The 17,467-nt window shown below is 36.5% G+C and overlaps 1 protein-coding gene across 2 annotated transcripts; it reads right to left on the bottom strand.

Annotated features, from left to right (window-relative positions):
• Window positions 1–1,196: 1,196 nt before the first annotated feature.
• LOC106154282 (sodium-dependent dopamine transporter) lies at window positions 1,197–17,085 on the bottom strand. Of its 2 annotated transcripts, XM_013528599.2 has the most exons (16): window positions 16,959–17,085; window positions 15,325–16,074; window positions 11,960–12,138; window positions 9,973–10,170; window positions 6,602–6,736; window positions 5,850–6,255; window positions 5,497–5,635; window positions 5,172–5,306; window positions 4,953–5,056; window positions 4,515–4,639; window positions 4,159–4,271; window positions 3,792–3,920; window positions 3,556–3,655; window positions 3,162–3,262; window positions 2,761–2,928; window positions 1,198–2,522 (listed from the first exon to the last, which is right to left on the bottom strand). In XM_013528599.2, exons 3-16 carry the CDS (start codon window positions 12,015–12,017, stop codon window positions 2,412–2,414), a joined length of 2,022 nt encoding a protein of 673 aa, XP_013384053.1. In that variant the 5' UTR covers window positions 12,018–12,138; window positions 15,325–16,074; window positions 16,959–17,085; the 3' UTR covers window positions 1,198–2,411. The 2 variants fall into 2 exon arrangements, with proteins under 2 accessions (XP_086855346.1, XP_013384053.1); XM_086999220.1 differs by lacking the exons at window positions 11,960–12,138; window positions 15,325–16,074; window positions 16,959–17,085 and adding an exon at window positions 10,498–10,882 and having other exon boundaries at window positions 1,197–2,522.
• Between the last annotated feature and the right edge of the window lie 382 nt (window positions 17,086–17,467).

Raw genomic sequence — 17,467 nt, forward strand, 5'->3', positions numbered from 1 at the left:
GCTACTATAAATATGACTTAGCACAAGGTTAGGAGAGAATGGAGACATGAAATTATTTAAAGAAATAAGACGTGTCAGCAATTTTAAACAATCAAAAAACATACAGCTTAGTTAGTCTCTCAATTAAGAGTTATGCCTATGACAGGACCGTATCCGCGAATTGGTTGGGTGTCGACAGGCATGTGTTTAAAACGTAGATTTTTCAGTGACATAGCGGCAGACCCTCACAGCCTGAAGAATGAAGGACTACAATATCGATAAATCTATATCAATTTTAAGACTCACGTGGTGATCTTTTGTATCAAACTAAGCTGTGAGAATGATTGCACCTATTTTTGCTCAGATATTTATTATCACATTATTTATTTATTTTTTCCACAAACGTTTCCTAACGCAGTCTCGCTCTATTTATCGCTCTGTTTATCATTTTTTATTGGGTCTGTATAAACTGCCATTGAAAATTCTGAAGATGCCCCCTCCCCTCCTTCGTGAACTTTTTGACGTTCCATGCAAACTTTAGACCTCTACGGGTGCTTTCCCAGAAATTTAGATCGATCTAAAGATTAAGTTTTAGATCGACCTAACTCCCTGGGGGTTCAGGCTAAATTGCAGTCAGCCGAGCGGACACCATAGTTTATTACCCCTTCACAGCTTTTAGTAGGCGGGACAGACGCTTAAGCCGGCCAAGCTGACAGTAATCTAGTGAGACTCCCCACAGGAATAGATCGATCTAAAAATCTATGGAAATGGGGTGTAAGTCTCATTTATCATGATTGCGTTTATATTGGATGTGCCGTGTTGCGATGGACGACCATTGCAGTAGGTTGAAAATAAATGAATGTAATTCACACCTTCTGCAACACGTCTCTGCTGCAATGGGAGTGACAATACAGTCCAACAGGTGATCGTATTCAATACTTCACTCAGACGTTTTAACATCCATAATTATTTGAGAAGTCTCTCTCTCTCTTTTTCTCTCTCTCTTCAGTCCACCCAAGCAAGATCCCGCCGTTTGACTAGTTCTCATTTAATTTGATGTCAGCTGCTAAATTTAACTACAGTCATAGAGGAACGAGCTTAACCGAAATTCATTTTCAAAAGAAATCAATGTTCTTCTAACCCGAGGCTACTGATCTACCCTTTGCGTTTTCATTTTGTAAACCATTAGGTTTTAAACTTTGATTAGTCATGTATAACACAGCACATTACTTTTCTGTCTATAAAGAAAAACATTTATTTTTATTACATACACAAAATTGATAATACATCATATATATATATCCGCAATGTAAGTCTCCTATATACATTTCTTTGAAATCAATACATATTTATTACCCGTCACGTTCATTACAAGAAAAATAAAAAAGTATTAGCACAAGTACAACCGTTAAGTACAATACGATATACATTCACCTATTCTACTGTATCTAAAACTAACCTGTTAATCAGATTCTATCTTGAACAACGAAAGCACTGAATAACAGCAATCATGGTCATTTAGCTACTCTTTACTCACCTTACCCGTTATAATAAATTGTTTCAGGCATGGGTAGCGGTGGATAATACAATGACAGTATGCTTACCCTGTTCTTGACGGGTATTATGCAACATATTATGCAACTTTTTCCAGGATTCTAAATTCAGACCACATACGACAATCACACAAAAATGATACAAGCATCATTCATATACATAATACTTTTGATAATTGTTTGTATTTACAATTTATAATCGGAAGTCGAAAATCTAAAATGTAGACAACAGCGTCGCTCTGTTTACATCTAACAGCATATCCAATGTAAATGGAAGAATAAACAGCGACCATGCGCATAAAAATAAAACTAGTGCACAAAAATCATCCTATAAACAACATGCTGGATCTAGATCGGCGTAGATATCCACTGGGTTACTACATATGACATGGAAAGATACTCATGTAATCTTTTGATTAATATTTTGATAAAGTTATTTGCTTCAATCAACAAAACCAGTGCTGCTTGCGGAAACATCATTTTTCAAATTGTTATCACGTATGAAACATCTAAATTATTGCAACAGTAAATGACGACGACTTTTTCATTACCAAATTTCAAACACTGCGACTTTCAGGCTGAGCCTCGACCGGAACACGTGTTATAAATCAAGTGATATTACCATCATCTACGTGACTGTTGGATTTAACATAATATTTGTTTTTATTTCTTTTCCCCAGGCTTGGAAATCATGCACTAATTATGACGTTTAACGATATTTGACAAAGTGGAAAAATTCACTGTCTTTTTTGTGTGTGTGCGTGCCGAAGGGTACAGCGTTACCCAACTCTACGATAATACAAGAATTTGAAACCATATATACAATGTCCGACGTGTACGTGATACCGCCCATGAAGAAATTGAGTAGCCCTTTACTCATTAGACGACATCTCCTGTCACGTGTCCCCCGTTGGTCATCACTACGCCATCTACAGTAGCGTGAGGGGTCTCCTGCAGGTCTCTCCATGGGATGATAGAGTATTTTAGGCGCTGAAATAATAAAAAAGACTTATCCAGTGACAAAGACTTATATCTTAATGGTGATTTTCAAAATGCATACTGTATCTTTAAAATGAATGTTTGGGATACTGATAGGCCCTACTACTCAACTAGACTTAGGAACTAAGTGGATAAATGTAAAATGTTTTACTAAAACATATAGGCTATGCTTCATTTTTGGTAATGGGTTAGAGTGTCTGTGAATTTGTTTTGAAAAACATAAACGTACTTCAATAAGAGTGCCTGGTGTGGAATACAGTTTGTAGATGGCGAAGGCGGGGATGCAAACCATGGAAGAACATGCAATAAACCACCCAATCATGTTGGCCCACCAAGGATACTGATAATCCTCATACTGGAGGGGCTCATACTTTACCAGTCCAAATACCATGATAAACTGAAATTGAAACCAAATGTTGCTTGTTAATAAAAATAACAAACAGACATTTATGTAACTCTTACTCATAGAACAAAATTAAATTTAGGCCTACAGTTGCGTCCTAGGAATCTTATTCAAGAGCGTGTACTTCACTGGAATGTCTACTCCTGTGTCAAAAAAAAAAAAAAAAAAAAAAAAAAAAAAAAAAAAAAAAAAAAAAAAAAAGACAGACAGACGTAAAAATATCATACCAGGATGAAGATGGGGGCAACAAACATCCAGCAAACCCTCCAGAATATGCCAGGTTTGAATCCCAACATCTCCTGGATGTCCTCACAGAACCGGTCCACACCTGAATTCATTGAGAATAGGAATAATTACACTTGTCATTTTCTTTTTCTCTGTCATCTCCATGGAATTTGTGATTGACTTTTTGTACCTTTATTTATGCATTAATTTATTTGTTAATTTGAAAAAAATTGAATTTGACTATAATTATTGAAAATGTGATTCATTGTTATTAATTAATATATAAAGGTCCATGCATTACATATATTTATCGACCTGTGAAACATTCACCCAAAACCCTTTGAGAGAAAAGGGTTAACAATTTGGTTTGGCTTAGTTTACTCATGAGAAGATTACCATAAAACCAAGAAATGGCCATTGCTTCAAAGAATACTGCAAACATTATGGAGTATCCGGCTGCGAATCTGTCCATTAAATGGACGACAAGGACACCACCCTACAAGAGACGCACAATAAATGTAAATTAGCTCAAGTATTAATAAAAAAATAACTTTTATCAAAATTATTTTTTTCTTACCATCATAACGATTCAAAGAACTAATGAGATCATAATGTAAAAATATTGTTCTTACCTGTGAACAGCTTGCTAAGCCAACGAGAAAGTATAGACTGAACAGGACTGCGACGAAAATCTCTCTTTTCTTGTGCAGTATTGGAAATTCGTCGCTGATGGCTGTTATGACAGCTTCCGAACCTCCGAACTGAAACAAAAAGATCTCCTTTGAGTTTAAATACACGCTGTCGTTTGGACATGTTCGAGTACAAAGGTGTGCGAGTTCCCACATAAAATTATAACTTAAAATATTAAACACGTCTGTAAAGTGTTTTTAAATGCTGGTAAGGATAGGGAATACGGAATTTTCTACTTTTAAAATACGGTTTATCATTTATCTGTATCTAGTGAGACAATCTTGTGTATTTACAGACTTAATTGCTTACTGAACTGTCCAGACCGAGTGTTAGAAGCATCATGAAGAAAATGAGAGCCCAAAATGTTGACCCTGGCAAAGTGGCAATTGCTTCTGGATACACAACAAACACTAACCCAGGCCCTACAGAGTAAAACGTAAATTTCTTTTAGAAACGCATGCACATTAAACCATCAGTAGCTGGAATAGAGTTTTAAGCTGTAGTGCACACTTTCTTGAGTCCGTGGGACATTACACTTATTGTTTGTTCTCGATCTTCGATCTTTTTTCTTATGGTTACCGCCTATTTTTATCACTGAGGATCTGGTGCCAGGTATGAAGAGTTAAATACCAACATTTTGATATGATTAAAACGTACATATTTACCTTCCGTCGCCACTTTGTCGATAGGAATATTGCTTTTTGCAGACATATACCCCAGAATGGAGAAAATAACAAAACCTGACAGAAAGCTGGTTGCACAGTTAATGCAACTAGTGGCTATAGCATCTCTGGAATTATAAAAAGAGAATTTAAATGGTGCAATTTCTGTTCACATTATTAAGAATGTAGTGTTTATATCATAATCCTCGGTCACATTAATACCCGTGTAAAATGAATCAGTTATAAAATGGTGTTGTTAATTCTGATCTTTATCTTAGTATATTTTGATATGGAAGACTTTCATTAGTTGTTAAAATCACGAAGAATGTAATTACATAACCAACTGTACTAACGTTTTTGGTATATGTAAAATTCAGTTTTGATATTAGTAGGCCTACTTATAGTTTGGACTCCCATAATTTATCATTTAAGTTTGCTTACTTGTAGACGTTATTGTGGAACTTGTTGTAACTAGCAAACGCAAGTAGTACCCCAAACCCCGGTCCAAGAGAGAAGAAAATCTGTTGTGCCGCATCGACCCAAACCTACCAAAAAATAATTTCAAGAAATCAGGTAATGATCTCCAGCTGACTAGTTTTATAAAAAGCATTCAATGTAGTACGTGAACATGAGTCAATTTGAACTTCTTCTCAGCCGTACCTGTGCCTTCTTCATCTCTGCCAAGTTTGGTTTCAGATAGTACATGATGCCGTCCACGGATCCCGGTAAGGTTAGTCCTCTGATGAGAAGAATAAGCAACACCACATACGGGAATACGGCAGTGAACCACACCACCTGCAAGAGAGGTAGATGGGTCCACAAGTTACACCTTAGGTATGCATGTCATTTCAGTTGACAGATGGACATATATTTTAAGGTGTGTGTGTGTGTGAGAGAGAGAGAGAGAGAGAGAGGAAAGAGAAATAAAGGAAACAGACTTAGGGATGTGGCATGACTACATCCATACATATTAATGGCTATCTACCTTTCCGGAGGTTGATATTCCTTTCCACATACTGAAATAGCAGATGAGGTATACCGCTAATAAGGCGAGGACGAGTTGCCATTTTACCATTCCTAGGTCATGAATGCCATCACTCTCGTGCATCTCCAACACATGGCGCCTAAATCAACGACCATACATTTTCACCATATACATTTGATATTCAAAAAGGAATCTGTTCACATTACAAAAGAAAAAAAGAAAGCTTATAATAAATCGATGAAAAGTCTCATTTTACTCTCTTAAAAGAGCCTTTTAATTTTGATAATCTAATCAAGTGTACACTCAGCGTGAAGCACCAAATTAAACTGAAAGGTATGAAAACATACACTTACGCAAAATACTCCCCCGCCGGTGATTTCCTCTCGGTTGTTGTCATTGCCATAGCCGTAGTGTTATCAATAAAAGTCTGATTTAGATAACTTCCATTAATTCCGTAATTGACGTACAGGTCACTTCCATTGTTCATAAAATTCGTCAATGCAACTCCAACGACCTTATCTGAGGCCGAGAAGTTGGAAAAAGTCCAATTTCCAGGGCTCTCTGTGGACATGAGATCGTAAGGTGGTCGTTCCGATGCTTTTCCGTCGAAGCAATCATCAGTGTTCCATGAGTTGCCGCACGTTGACCACGGTAAATTGGTGGTGAACGAAGCAAAGAAGTAATACAGCGACCAGGCTATGATGACATTGTAGTAAAAATCTGTGTAGAAGGCTATCAGAACTACTGCATAGCCGATACCTTAAAGAAAAATATCAAAATGTTTGACAATTGTTGCATGCCATATATAATAAGCTATCGACCTGTTTTTGAAGGCAATGCAGATAGGTAAAGTCGTCAAGTTCATGGTATCGTGGAGTACCCATAGTATACATAAATTATCCCTTAAAACCAATAACCCCAAAGTTTTAACTGATTTATACTAGTGTTTTTTGAAAATTATCGCCTATTGACAAGATTTGAGTAGATAAATTATTTGGTGTACACAGTTTTCTTTCAATTAATATTTTCAAACAGAGCAGTCTTAGTTTAGTTGATAAACTGATACCAATTAACCTCTATGAACAATCTGTGTATGTATACTTACCTTTTAATAAAGGACATATCCTTCCCCAGCAGGTTATTGCACCTTTTCTTGTATATTGGCCCAAGGCAAGTTCCATATAAAATAAGGGAATTCCCCCAAAGATTAACATCAGGCAGTAAGGTAGCAAAAAGGCACCTATAAAACAAATAAATTATTATTATTATTATTATTATTACATCCTAAATTTTATTGATGCCTGATATGAAGACACGTAAACGTTTTGATATGCAGCATTGAGCAAGCTAGGTATGTTTGTCTGTGCTCATATTTCCAAATATTATTTTTTAGTTGGCTTTTCAACGAACATAAAAGAGAATATTGTTAATACTAATAAAAAAATCTTTGACAATGATTATTTCCGACTGTAATGAATAATCCATCATCGTGTTATCCTGTCGCCATATACAATGCAAGAAACCGCAATGGAAGTTTTCGTATCCTTGATCACAAACACCCAATCCTGCCCGACCAATTGTTGGCAATGTTATTTCACCACACCAACCCAATCTGATTTATAGCTAGTGTCGTTCATATCGCTTACTGTCTGAAGCAAAGTTTTGATGAATGTACTTGACTGAAAACGTTTTTAGCCTCTCAAAAAATATTAAACAATACAATAGCCAATTTTATCAAACCTTCCATGTAACAGTTATGTGAGTGAGGATTGTTTAAATGCCAAAAACATTGGTATCGAGTATTCGTAATATTTTTTCTTATTTCTGTTATGCAGATATATCCGTTTTTGAAAACTGCAAATGTATGAGGACGGTGGATAGTGTGGCTATCGTAGTTGGATTAAGACCGATTTGACCATTCTTAAGTAAGAACAGTTGAGTTGCTTAAAATTTCTGTAAATTGCCAATTAAAAGTAGATTATCACAAGTCTTTTCAATTCATTAATCAGAACTGGGTAGATTTCTTTTCCCAGTGACCAATCTGGAATCGACGCACTCATCATTTCTAGTTCCGGACCGAGTCAAGCGCGCCATTTGGAATCGGGAAACGCCATTAGGGAGTGGCAAGTCAAGCCGTTTTGCTGAGAACTTTTCGACGTTGACTCTTCGATTTTCCATTACAAGTGCTGAGATATTGTATACGCTTACTTTTTTTCATGTCACCCTTTGACGTCATATTTTAGCCCCGGAATCTGAATAGTCTATCAGAATCAATGTAAATCTCGAGATTAAGTCTCCTTAATCCAATATAAAACAGCGGAGATGGCTTGTTGATGGCACTTGTCGAAACAGATTTCGACCCCTAAAATTTAAAGGAAATTGAAAAGTTGATGTGCAATCTGCAGGGTGCTTTTATGTGGTTCACAAATATCTGCTTAAAAGTGAAATATTGTGTTAACAGGTTTTACCTTTCGCCGCGGTCTGCGTGCCTTGAATCAAGTCACACTGATTTTATGTTCTGGAATTAGCTGAAGGCTTTCCCAATAGGGCAGTAAGAAATGGAACATTGCCTCAAGTTCTTGTGCAAAAAATGAGACTTATAAGACACGGGATTAAAATAAACCCCGCATTCTAAAGTTACCAAATTAAGCATTTTTCCAAATTGGTCGTGACAAGTTCCTGTAGTCTTTTCTGTGTTTGAAACAAAATTTTTATGGCTGCTTTTTTATAAATGTTTTATAAGATTAATCGACATGGGAAAGTAGGGTTTTATGGACATCACCAACAGAATACGCGTTGAAGTTCAGTAGGTGTTTTTAACAGCTGCTCTGGAAACTTAACAGGTGTCGTTTTGTTATATAATAGATGAATCGCCGAATATCAAAATGCTGATGCCTTTCTGTAACAGTAAAAGTCAACTACTCACGAGGCGTCTATTCTTTCTACATGATGTATTATAGTAGAAGCTTATTCACAAAACTATGGTTAATGAACCAAAACGTCAAAAAGCAAACTTAATGGATTTTCGCCTCTCAGTGACATAACGCAAACCTTAATCTTCAGGAAAATAACGGGTCAATAGATCATTGCACGACTTCAGATTTTTTATACAGCCTACTTCATCATATTCTATCAAATCGTGTCATTAACAATATTGTGGTTATTTGTACAACAAACTGCCATTACTGATAAAATGATGCCTTGTCATCCCATTGCTGAAAACGGGAAGAGCTTAACCACTTTAAAAAGAAATGTTCAAAATTTTGCATCTCGCCGACCTTATCACTCTTCGATCAATTTATCCAGGGCCGTTATTCAGATTGTTCTTATTATCAGCTATTAACTTCAAACTACGTATCTCTTGAAAGCCTGTGATTATCGTGGCAAAAAGTTTGAAAGGAAGCAAAACAGATGCGCATGTGTGTCGATAAGTCATATGTTCTTTAAATAAGTCGGTTTGTGGGTTAAGGAAATTGAAGAAACAGTGTAACATTGAAAAAGCGGCTGGTCAATTCTAATGGGTTTTTGTCTTCAAGGTGTTATTCTATTTATCTCGATAAGAATTACATTAGATTTACTTGGTTTATTGACCCGAGATTCACCAGGTTAAACACTGCAGTTAATGTATAGTCTGGCACTAATTTTGCGTCATCTCATTAAGTCAATTGTTAGTTTGCATATGCTCATGGGAAAAAGCTGTTTCTGAATAGAATTCGACTCAAAAGTTTTTCCTCTATTGGCAAATTTGTTTCACATGGCCTTCAGTGTTTCCCCGTTTACCTTTACTCGTCATCAATAGTGTAGCACAGACATCTAGATGCCCGTTCGTATGGTCAAGAAGACCAGTAGACAACAATACAAGGAAATTGGTTTGAGACAGGAAATTACAGACTTACTCCAATGTCCGACATCAAAGTTTATATAACGAACAAAATCTTTAATCCTTCCAATTTGGCAATCACTGTTAGACTTTATGGTATTTAAAGGTTTCAGTGCGAAAGGGAAATTACGTTCAATAAAACGTGTTATTTTAAACACGTCGGTGAATATAAAATTAATGAAAAATACGTAAACATAATAAAATACGGATATCACTACATGAGTCTCCTGCATATTCCAGTCGATTCCAATTTTTCTTTTCTCGTCTTTTTTCTACGAGTACGTTTACCACGAAAAAACGTTGCGCTTATAATGAATACTCTTCACCAAATAACTGGAATACCTATATATGCATGTAGCTTTAATAGACGTCTACGCAAAACAGGAATACCAGGCACATTGCACTTAGGCTTTTTCGACAACTTTCAAGTTAATATCTTCAGTGATGTTTAAAAGACCATTTTCCCGTTTGGTATTTTTCTTGTGTTACCACGAGGACTTAAGGTTCACATTCAGCTTGGGACCGTTAACCAATTTTACGATTAACTAAAGACGCATTTCTTCAGCGCATTTGTACCGTTCGTAGGATAAACTTACCTCCGCCATTTCTATAGCACAAGTATGGGAACCTCCAAACATTTGCCAGATCTACTGAAAATCCAATAACAGACAGAAGGAAGTCTATCTTCTTTCCCCATGTTTCTCGTTCGTCACTTTCGGGTAGACCTTTGCTTTTTTCGTCAACGGCTCCCTTGACATCATCTCCTTTGGCGAGGCTGTCACCCAGGAGATTCTCTGCAAGTCACAGAAACAAAATGACATAGAAGCATTTGCAGGTTCTTACTACTTTCTCGCAATTCCAAAAATTTTTGCAACACCTTTTAAGATAAACTCCCCCTGTGCAAGGGAATACAACGCATTTTGATGATCAAACAGGTCTTTTTGTAAAGAAATTGCTAGTGTTCAAAGAATGATAAAATGAGAGACAATCTTTAAAACGTACGTCATCAAATGTGAGTCCAATATTAATTTCCAAAACTCTGAAGCCATTTCGAATAGGGTTACTATATGAATATGCACAAAACTGAAACTAAATTAAGATCTCTAAGTAAAACAACATACTTTTGAAATACTGTACAACTGGCTGTGTCAGTTTTTGAACACTGCTCTCCGACAAAGGATAACACTGATTTTTCTTTTCTTCTTTCTCTTCGACCACTTCCATGTTAACTCTGTACTTGTAATGCAGCAAGTAAGAATTTTTTACGCTATTTTCCCTTTAAAAGGGTTTATTTGAAAATTCCTCTCGGCGGAAGAAACAGTGTTCATTACTGATGAATTGTATCATTAATGCACATTATCGTAGACATTTGACAATCCATAGATTAATGATCAAGGCTTTTCAAGTTGGCCTCGTTGTCTGTGCATGACCGACCGCACCACCAGACTTACGTATCTGAAGAAATGTATGAAGTGTCTTGCGAAAATGTGCGGTCGTCATGACTTTCTTTATAACCTTCTATTCCCTGTAGCGTGAAGAAAGGAAATAATTGTTCATAGTCCGTTGCATGTTGATGTGACCAGGCACTGAGAAAATCTCTTTTTAGACAAACGTGGTAGTTTATTAGTTAATGTGTGACCTTTAAAAATGATCAGATTTCAAAACATTATTTCTGGTTGACATTATAATGAACTGTGTACCAAATGGGTGTAAAATTATCTGATTTTACTGGTTTTTATATTTCGCCAAATAATTTTACCAGAAACAGCGTGTATAAATGCGATGTTACAGGATAACTGACGTCAGTGATGTGCTTGTAAAAGTTGGGGGTAAAACTCAATGTACATTTAGGCAATTAACTCAACATCTCTTGACTTTCAGAGGACATAACTGATGGATATAATATTTGAAATGCATGACGAATCGTCTTTAACTACATACCCTGTAGTAATATTATTACGAATATGAGACAAAAAATATGAGCCCTTGGCTATTTATAGGCCCATGAAGAATTGAGAAACAATCGTTTTCTGCTTACAAGTCATTTGTGTTTAGTACGCTATGCGCCTTAAGGACAGCGAGTTCATGGGTGCAAAGTTATTAACGAACAGCTCTAAATAACATAAATGTACTACAAATAACTTCATCGGCTGGTGGTACCCCTGTGTTGACGAAAAAAAGGACGTTACAGCACTGTTGATTCCATTGCGACTGTTACAGTAACTTTCACACAGTCATGTAATTCAATTTCCCTAACAGAAAACTGTTTTCATCGTTGCAACACTTTGATGCCATTCTGCAAATATCTTAAAATAGTTTACGATTTGACGAAGCAGTCCCTATGATGTGAAGATGCAATCACGACCTTCACCATTTCACCAAAAGAAGGCAAAACAAAAACAAGACCCAAACAAATTAAATAGACCTTTACAAATACAAAACAATTAATTTTGATAACAGTTGACATAGCTTAAGTGCGAGTTTTACATTGTCGTAATTTTGACAAGTGGTCTTAACACTTAAAAAAGGGGGCAGAAATGATACGTGTGTTAAATTTTCGAGAGTCAGAAGAGGAAAACTCACCCTGTGCAGCCTGTTCTTTGCCCTCATCTTTACGGTCTATGTCGTCTTCCAGGCCCATAGTGAGTTAAAAATTGGAGTATTTTCTAGTTTTCTGGAGTTGTTGTTAGTTTTTAATCAGATCCATTGGATGTGAACTAAACCTCTCGAAGATCTGCGTCTTTTGCTCTCACTTTTCTTGTCTGCAAAATGTAAAACAGTATCCAGTTTCATCGATATTGTCAAAAGCATGGGATGACAAAGTTTTTAACATTCATAAATTTAGCTACCATGCATTCTCCACATTCTTGGATCTAGTCTAGAAGAGAAGTGTACGAGGTGTATCGCTCTATCTCTTTGGCATCAATTTTTAGCCTGCAGAAAAACTCGATCAGAACATTGAAAAGACCCAATAAAAATTAATCAGTACACATGATAATCGTTCTATCCTGGACAGTTAGCAGAATGTTTTCTCAGCGTCTATCAGCGAGCAAATACAATGGCGATACGCTATCCGTTATCGCTGTTTTTTGAAAAAAACTTTATTTTCAACAATGATCAGATAAGTGCTGCTCTTTTGAAACATTTTACAGTTTAGTATACCAGGAGCTTACAAATATTAGCCCGATCGATCTGAACCTCTGGCAAACCTCGCGCTAGTCGAGCGTTCATCGATTAATAAAGCAAACAATCAAAACTAATTCCAAAACCTACTCCAGTAAGAGTTACTTGAGTCTAAAACAACACGTTCTACAATCCAAGAGGAAACAGGACTTGATTGGACAATCTGAGAGAAGCATATAAATAAAGGTGCAAAATGATGCTTTATTCACTGTTCAGGTCGCAGGAAAGATCGAAGAAGAAATCAATGGAGCTCAAAAAGCCGTGCGAAATTCGAATGTCGGCTGCTTAATAGAGTGTGGAACCGTCCTATATTTAAACGAATCATTTAATTTTTTTAACATTTCATACTTCTAAGGGCCGTTTAGCTGTCAGTTTATCATTCTGATATGTGTACAACTTTTTAATGAAAAATTGTCATTGCAATTCAATGCATTTGCTGTGTTAATCAGTCTGTCCCCTCCTGCAATTTGACGGTTATATTGGCTTTGCGGTTGTATTGTGGCTGACAACCAACATTGACCACCAATGCCTTCTTCCAAATCACATTAATTGAAAAGAGTTAAGAAGCCATAAGTGTGTTTAATACATCGAAAAATCGTAGTACTCCAATGCCCTGTGGTGCACGTTCAGTAACCAGACTCTGACCGACCCTAGGCCTACAGAAGTCAAAGGTCGCGCCTTCCCCGTGGTGGCATCAACGATTTTATTTCTCACAGACTTCCAGTGCGTCGATGTTTTTAATGAGGAAATTTGTCTCGAAAACCAATCGAAAACTGACGAACAATTTGCCAGGGGGAGGCTTTTAATGGCCCAAGAAGAGAATGGATGATATGGATCTTCTGCCGCACTCATTATGATTTAAGATATTTGTAAATCTGAGGCAAAATTATGATTTTGGTGTTGACGTTAAAATGATTTGTATTTACACAGTTCTCATGACAGTCCTTTATTACTTATCTTTAAGAAAAAAATCAATAAAAAAATCTATTAATGGAACAAAATAATATAAGAAAAGGCTATCTTTATAAAAAAAAATTTGAAAACTGCGCTGATTTATTGCACAAAATTAAAGATGACAACGCCTGACATATAGAAGGGAAATGCGCATAGTCATGTTCAATCGTTCGTGTGTATGAGCAGGATGTGAGAACAACCACGTGTTTGGAAAATTACGAACTTTGCGAAAACAGGCCTCGCGTCAAATTGACATTATTTTGGCAGGTTAGACAATGATTATGGCAGAACGGGACCTCCCTTACGTGTTCGTTTATGACGCTAGTTTTCTTAACTTGTGATCAAATTCAGTTTTTGTCCGAACAAACCAATTGACGCAGTAGAGGGTATTTTGCATTAAGTACGATAGCAAAGCAATCTGGGCCAGATTTTGTGCTAATTTTGACTGTTCCTCTGTAAGTTACTAACAAAATGTCCTTTATTGCTTCTAATAAAACCCTTGCTTGCAACAAAAGGGGAATTTTGAATTCAATCGAAGCCAGAGATGCCAACATATATTTTTAAGAAATACAGCGATTCATGTCAAATAAGATATTTTATCAAAAAGGGTGGATGTGGAGCATTGTAAGTTAAATTTTCAATTGAGCTCATTACATTTGCTATATCTATCCCATACGATATCTGTTTATTCATTCGATTTAAATGAGTATGACTTTGCTGTAATTTAATACATATCCTGTAAAACAAATGTTAATACTGACGCTTTATCTCCTTCCCATGCAAACCCGACATGTAAGAAATGCTTCCTGTCCACGTCAGTAGTGTTGTCGATTTTTACACATGCACAATACTTGCTATTTAAACCCATTCTCGCAAGAAAAGATCCAAGGAATTTTACAGTCTATAGATGCGAAGCTCATCGGCAAGTCAAAGTCACGTGCACGTGTGGGTATTTACCTAATGATTAGCTCGACTTCCTTTTGTTTTCTCGGTTAAATGGAGTGATAGAAAACATGCTACTGTGGGTTGAACATACCAATTGGCTTCAGCAATAACAACTACAATATATTTAACGAGTTTGGTTCAAAAGAATTGCTTCTTAATCTTTTCTTACGTAGCCTACATTACTTATCATACTTAAAAGTATATCAATAATCAGGGGATTCTGTGACGGACAGTACCGGTAGAAAATTAGTGTCCAACAGCTATGTAATCTAATTTTTGTACGTTTTTTGCATAATAGCTTTGATGTGTTTTGTGTAGACGTTTAAGTTAATCGCTGCAGACACAGTACTGAAATTATCAGTTAGTACAGATGGATACTTATGAAATTGTAAGGATTTCAGCTTTTAATATTGTGATTAGATCGGCAAATTAACATTACTGATACGCGTGAATACTGTTAAATCGTCCGAAAGCATGAGGAGTATGGTCCTAATTGACTTTGATCTTATGTCATCTTGTGATCCTACTATTGTCAAAAAACAAATAATAATAATAATAATAATAATAATAATAATAATAATAATAACATAGAAAGAAAGAAAGAAAGAAAAAATAGAGATATCATACATAAAAAAAAGAAAAAATGTTTACGATTGACCTATTATGATTGTAGAGGAAAGGAACGGGGTAGTGATCACACTTAAAATCTCTCCCTGACTTAATATCTGTAGCCCATGTGAGCATCTGAGCACTAAGCTTAACGTTGACTTAACGGTAAGAGGCAGTTTTTTATATATCTCCAGAGCTATACAATGTGACAGAAAACACGTTAATTTAAAGTTACAGTTAATTGGTTATTTTCTCACCTGTTAGCACTGGTCAGCGATTAGCTTTTCTTCTTCAGTGCAAGTGCCCGTCCGTACGCAATTCCTCCAGTTAGTGTCCTTAGCTTTTCTTCGTATGGTTGCACTTCTACAGCTTGTACAAGAGTGCACTTCTTTATACAGAAAACCAGACCAAATGTAAAAATCAACTTTTCGACCTTGCCGCAATCAGATAAGTAAAAATAAACTTCTTGACTTTGTAAAATGATTGCCTCCCAAATAATTCCAGGTTTTGTCGAAATGTCATCAGATTGTGAGCTTTGTTTATACTGAAAAAATGAAGGGTTTCCCTTTCCCTTAACTGACGACAATTGATCCAATTTACTTTAACAAGTTCTAAATTAGCTTATTTCAGAATATAGTAAACCAGCTATGGCGGAGGTGCTGTTTATCAGTGAATGCGTTGTACTTGCGCTTGCCGTTAAACGTGCTGGTTAAAAAATCCCACAATTCTACCAGTAAAGCGCTCAACTTTTTCACGAAGTTTCTTCACAATTCTTTTTCTACCTGTGCGTTGTGTCAAAAAATAAGCCTTGTCAGTAAAAGTGGATAGCACTCAAATTAAGCATTAAAATCTTAAATGTCTCTCTTGCCGACTATTTGGTATCTGCTGCAGACGATCTCCCGAGTCTCCACGTAGTTTGAGCCACTAGGCTGACCTCAGTACAATGAGTAGTCTAGGTAATCGAACTTCATTAATTTATTCGGACTGCGGCGAAATATGCAAAGTTCCTAAAAAAGAAAGTGGGAATCACAATGGGAAAAAGTTTCAAAAAGTATCAACTTGGCGGTAACTACTAAAGTGTCTTGATTTGTTCCCTACCACCTGTCTCTCCCTAAGAGAACATGCGAATTCCAGCCAACGAATTGTCTCAAAGGCATTTTCCAGATGGAGTAGTTGGAGTCAAAGACTACAATCGCACTAATAAGCCACAAACTGCTTTTAGTATACTTCGGAAATCACGGCCGGAGACTGGTATTTTTGAACTATATAATTCTTCGATCTTGGGGTTAAAATTCTCAGAGAAACATAATTACCATTTGTTGTACATGATCGCTCGAAGACACAGACCAAGATTGTGTATTATAATGTAGTGTATTGTATTGATTGTGGCCACGGTGTTATTTGACACCGAGGATTTCTCCGTAGCCGCAGTCATTTCTTCTATTCACAGATCACACCTCGGTCAGATTTCATTCTTCGACACCGGTAACACTAAAACAAAGACTTTTCAATAGGCAAACTCCTCAATTAAAGCTGAACCGGCGTCAAGATGATTGGACAACTTCATTTGTTCCTATCTGTCATCAGTCACATTATACTCGGATTGAGCTTGTGACAAGATACTCCACTTGCAGTATACTTTTTGACCATTTTCATCTCGTTATTCCTCACTCCTATCCTATGGGCTAAAGATGAACTATTGGTGACGGGATATGATCTGCCGCTCGTAAATTTATTCAGATTTCACCTTCGGTGAATTACACGCCTTGGATCATTGTTGGTTACTATATATATATATATATATATATATATATATCTCCTTTAACGCTGATACCAAACTGCATGAACCGATTCACGTTACCTTTGAACGACATACAGTGTTTTCACTTACCAAATTGCTCTATAGCAATTAAAAGCTAAAGAGATTCAGTCTGTTCCCGAGTAGCAAACCCCGAGTTATCGCACGGACTAACAGCATAAGGCAAAGCTTCATGCAATCTGCAATAAAAATTCAGAAATAAAACTTACCTGAAGTTTTGGTAATATTCCAAGGTAAGTTGCACTTTACAACTTACTAGATTTAAAAAAATCGAATGAAACACAAATCTTCCTTTTATCATGGCTCACGCGGAGAGGAACACAGAAAGTTTTATTTGATTTGGCTTATACACAGACGCTCTCTGGTTTCAGGTTTACGTCACAAATTCAAAAGCTGAAGCACGGTTTCAAGTTTACGAAAGTGTATTCTCACACGCGCCGATATAATGGCGCCCTTAACACAAAACGACTTCAAACGAAAACTTTAGCACGATGCTTCATGCGCATCTTCACTTCAGCTATTTTACCGAACGCCGTTTATAGTGAAATAGCACACTTACACACACAAACACCTGTTTGAAA

This window comes from Lingula anatina, chromosome 1 (assembly GCF_051362555.1).
Source record: "Lingula anatina isolate TDL-2025a chromosome 1, LinAna3.0, whole genome shotgun sequence".
NCBI classification, from domain to species: domain Eukaryota; kingdom Metazoa; phylum Brachiopoda; class Lingulata; order Lingulida; family Lingulidae; genus Lingula; species Lingula anatina.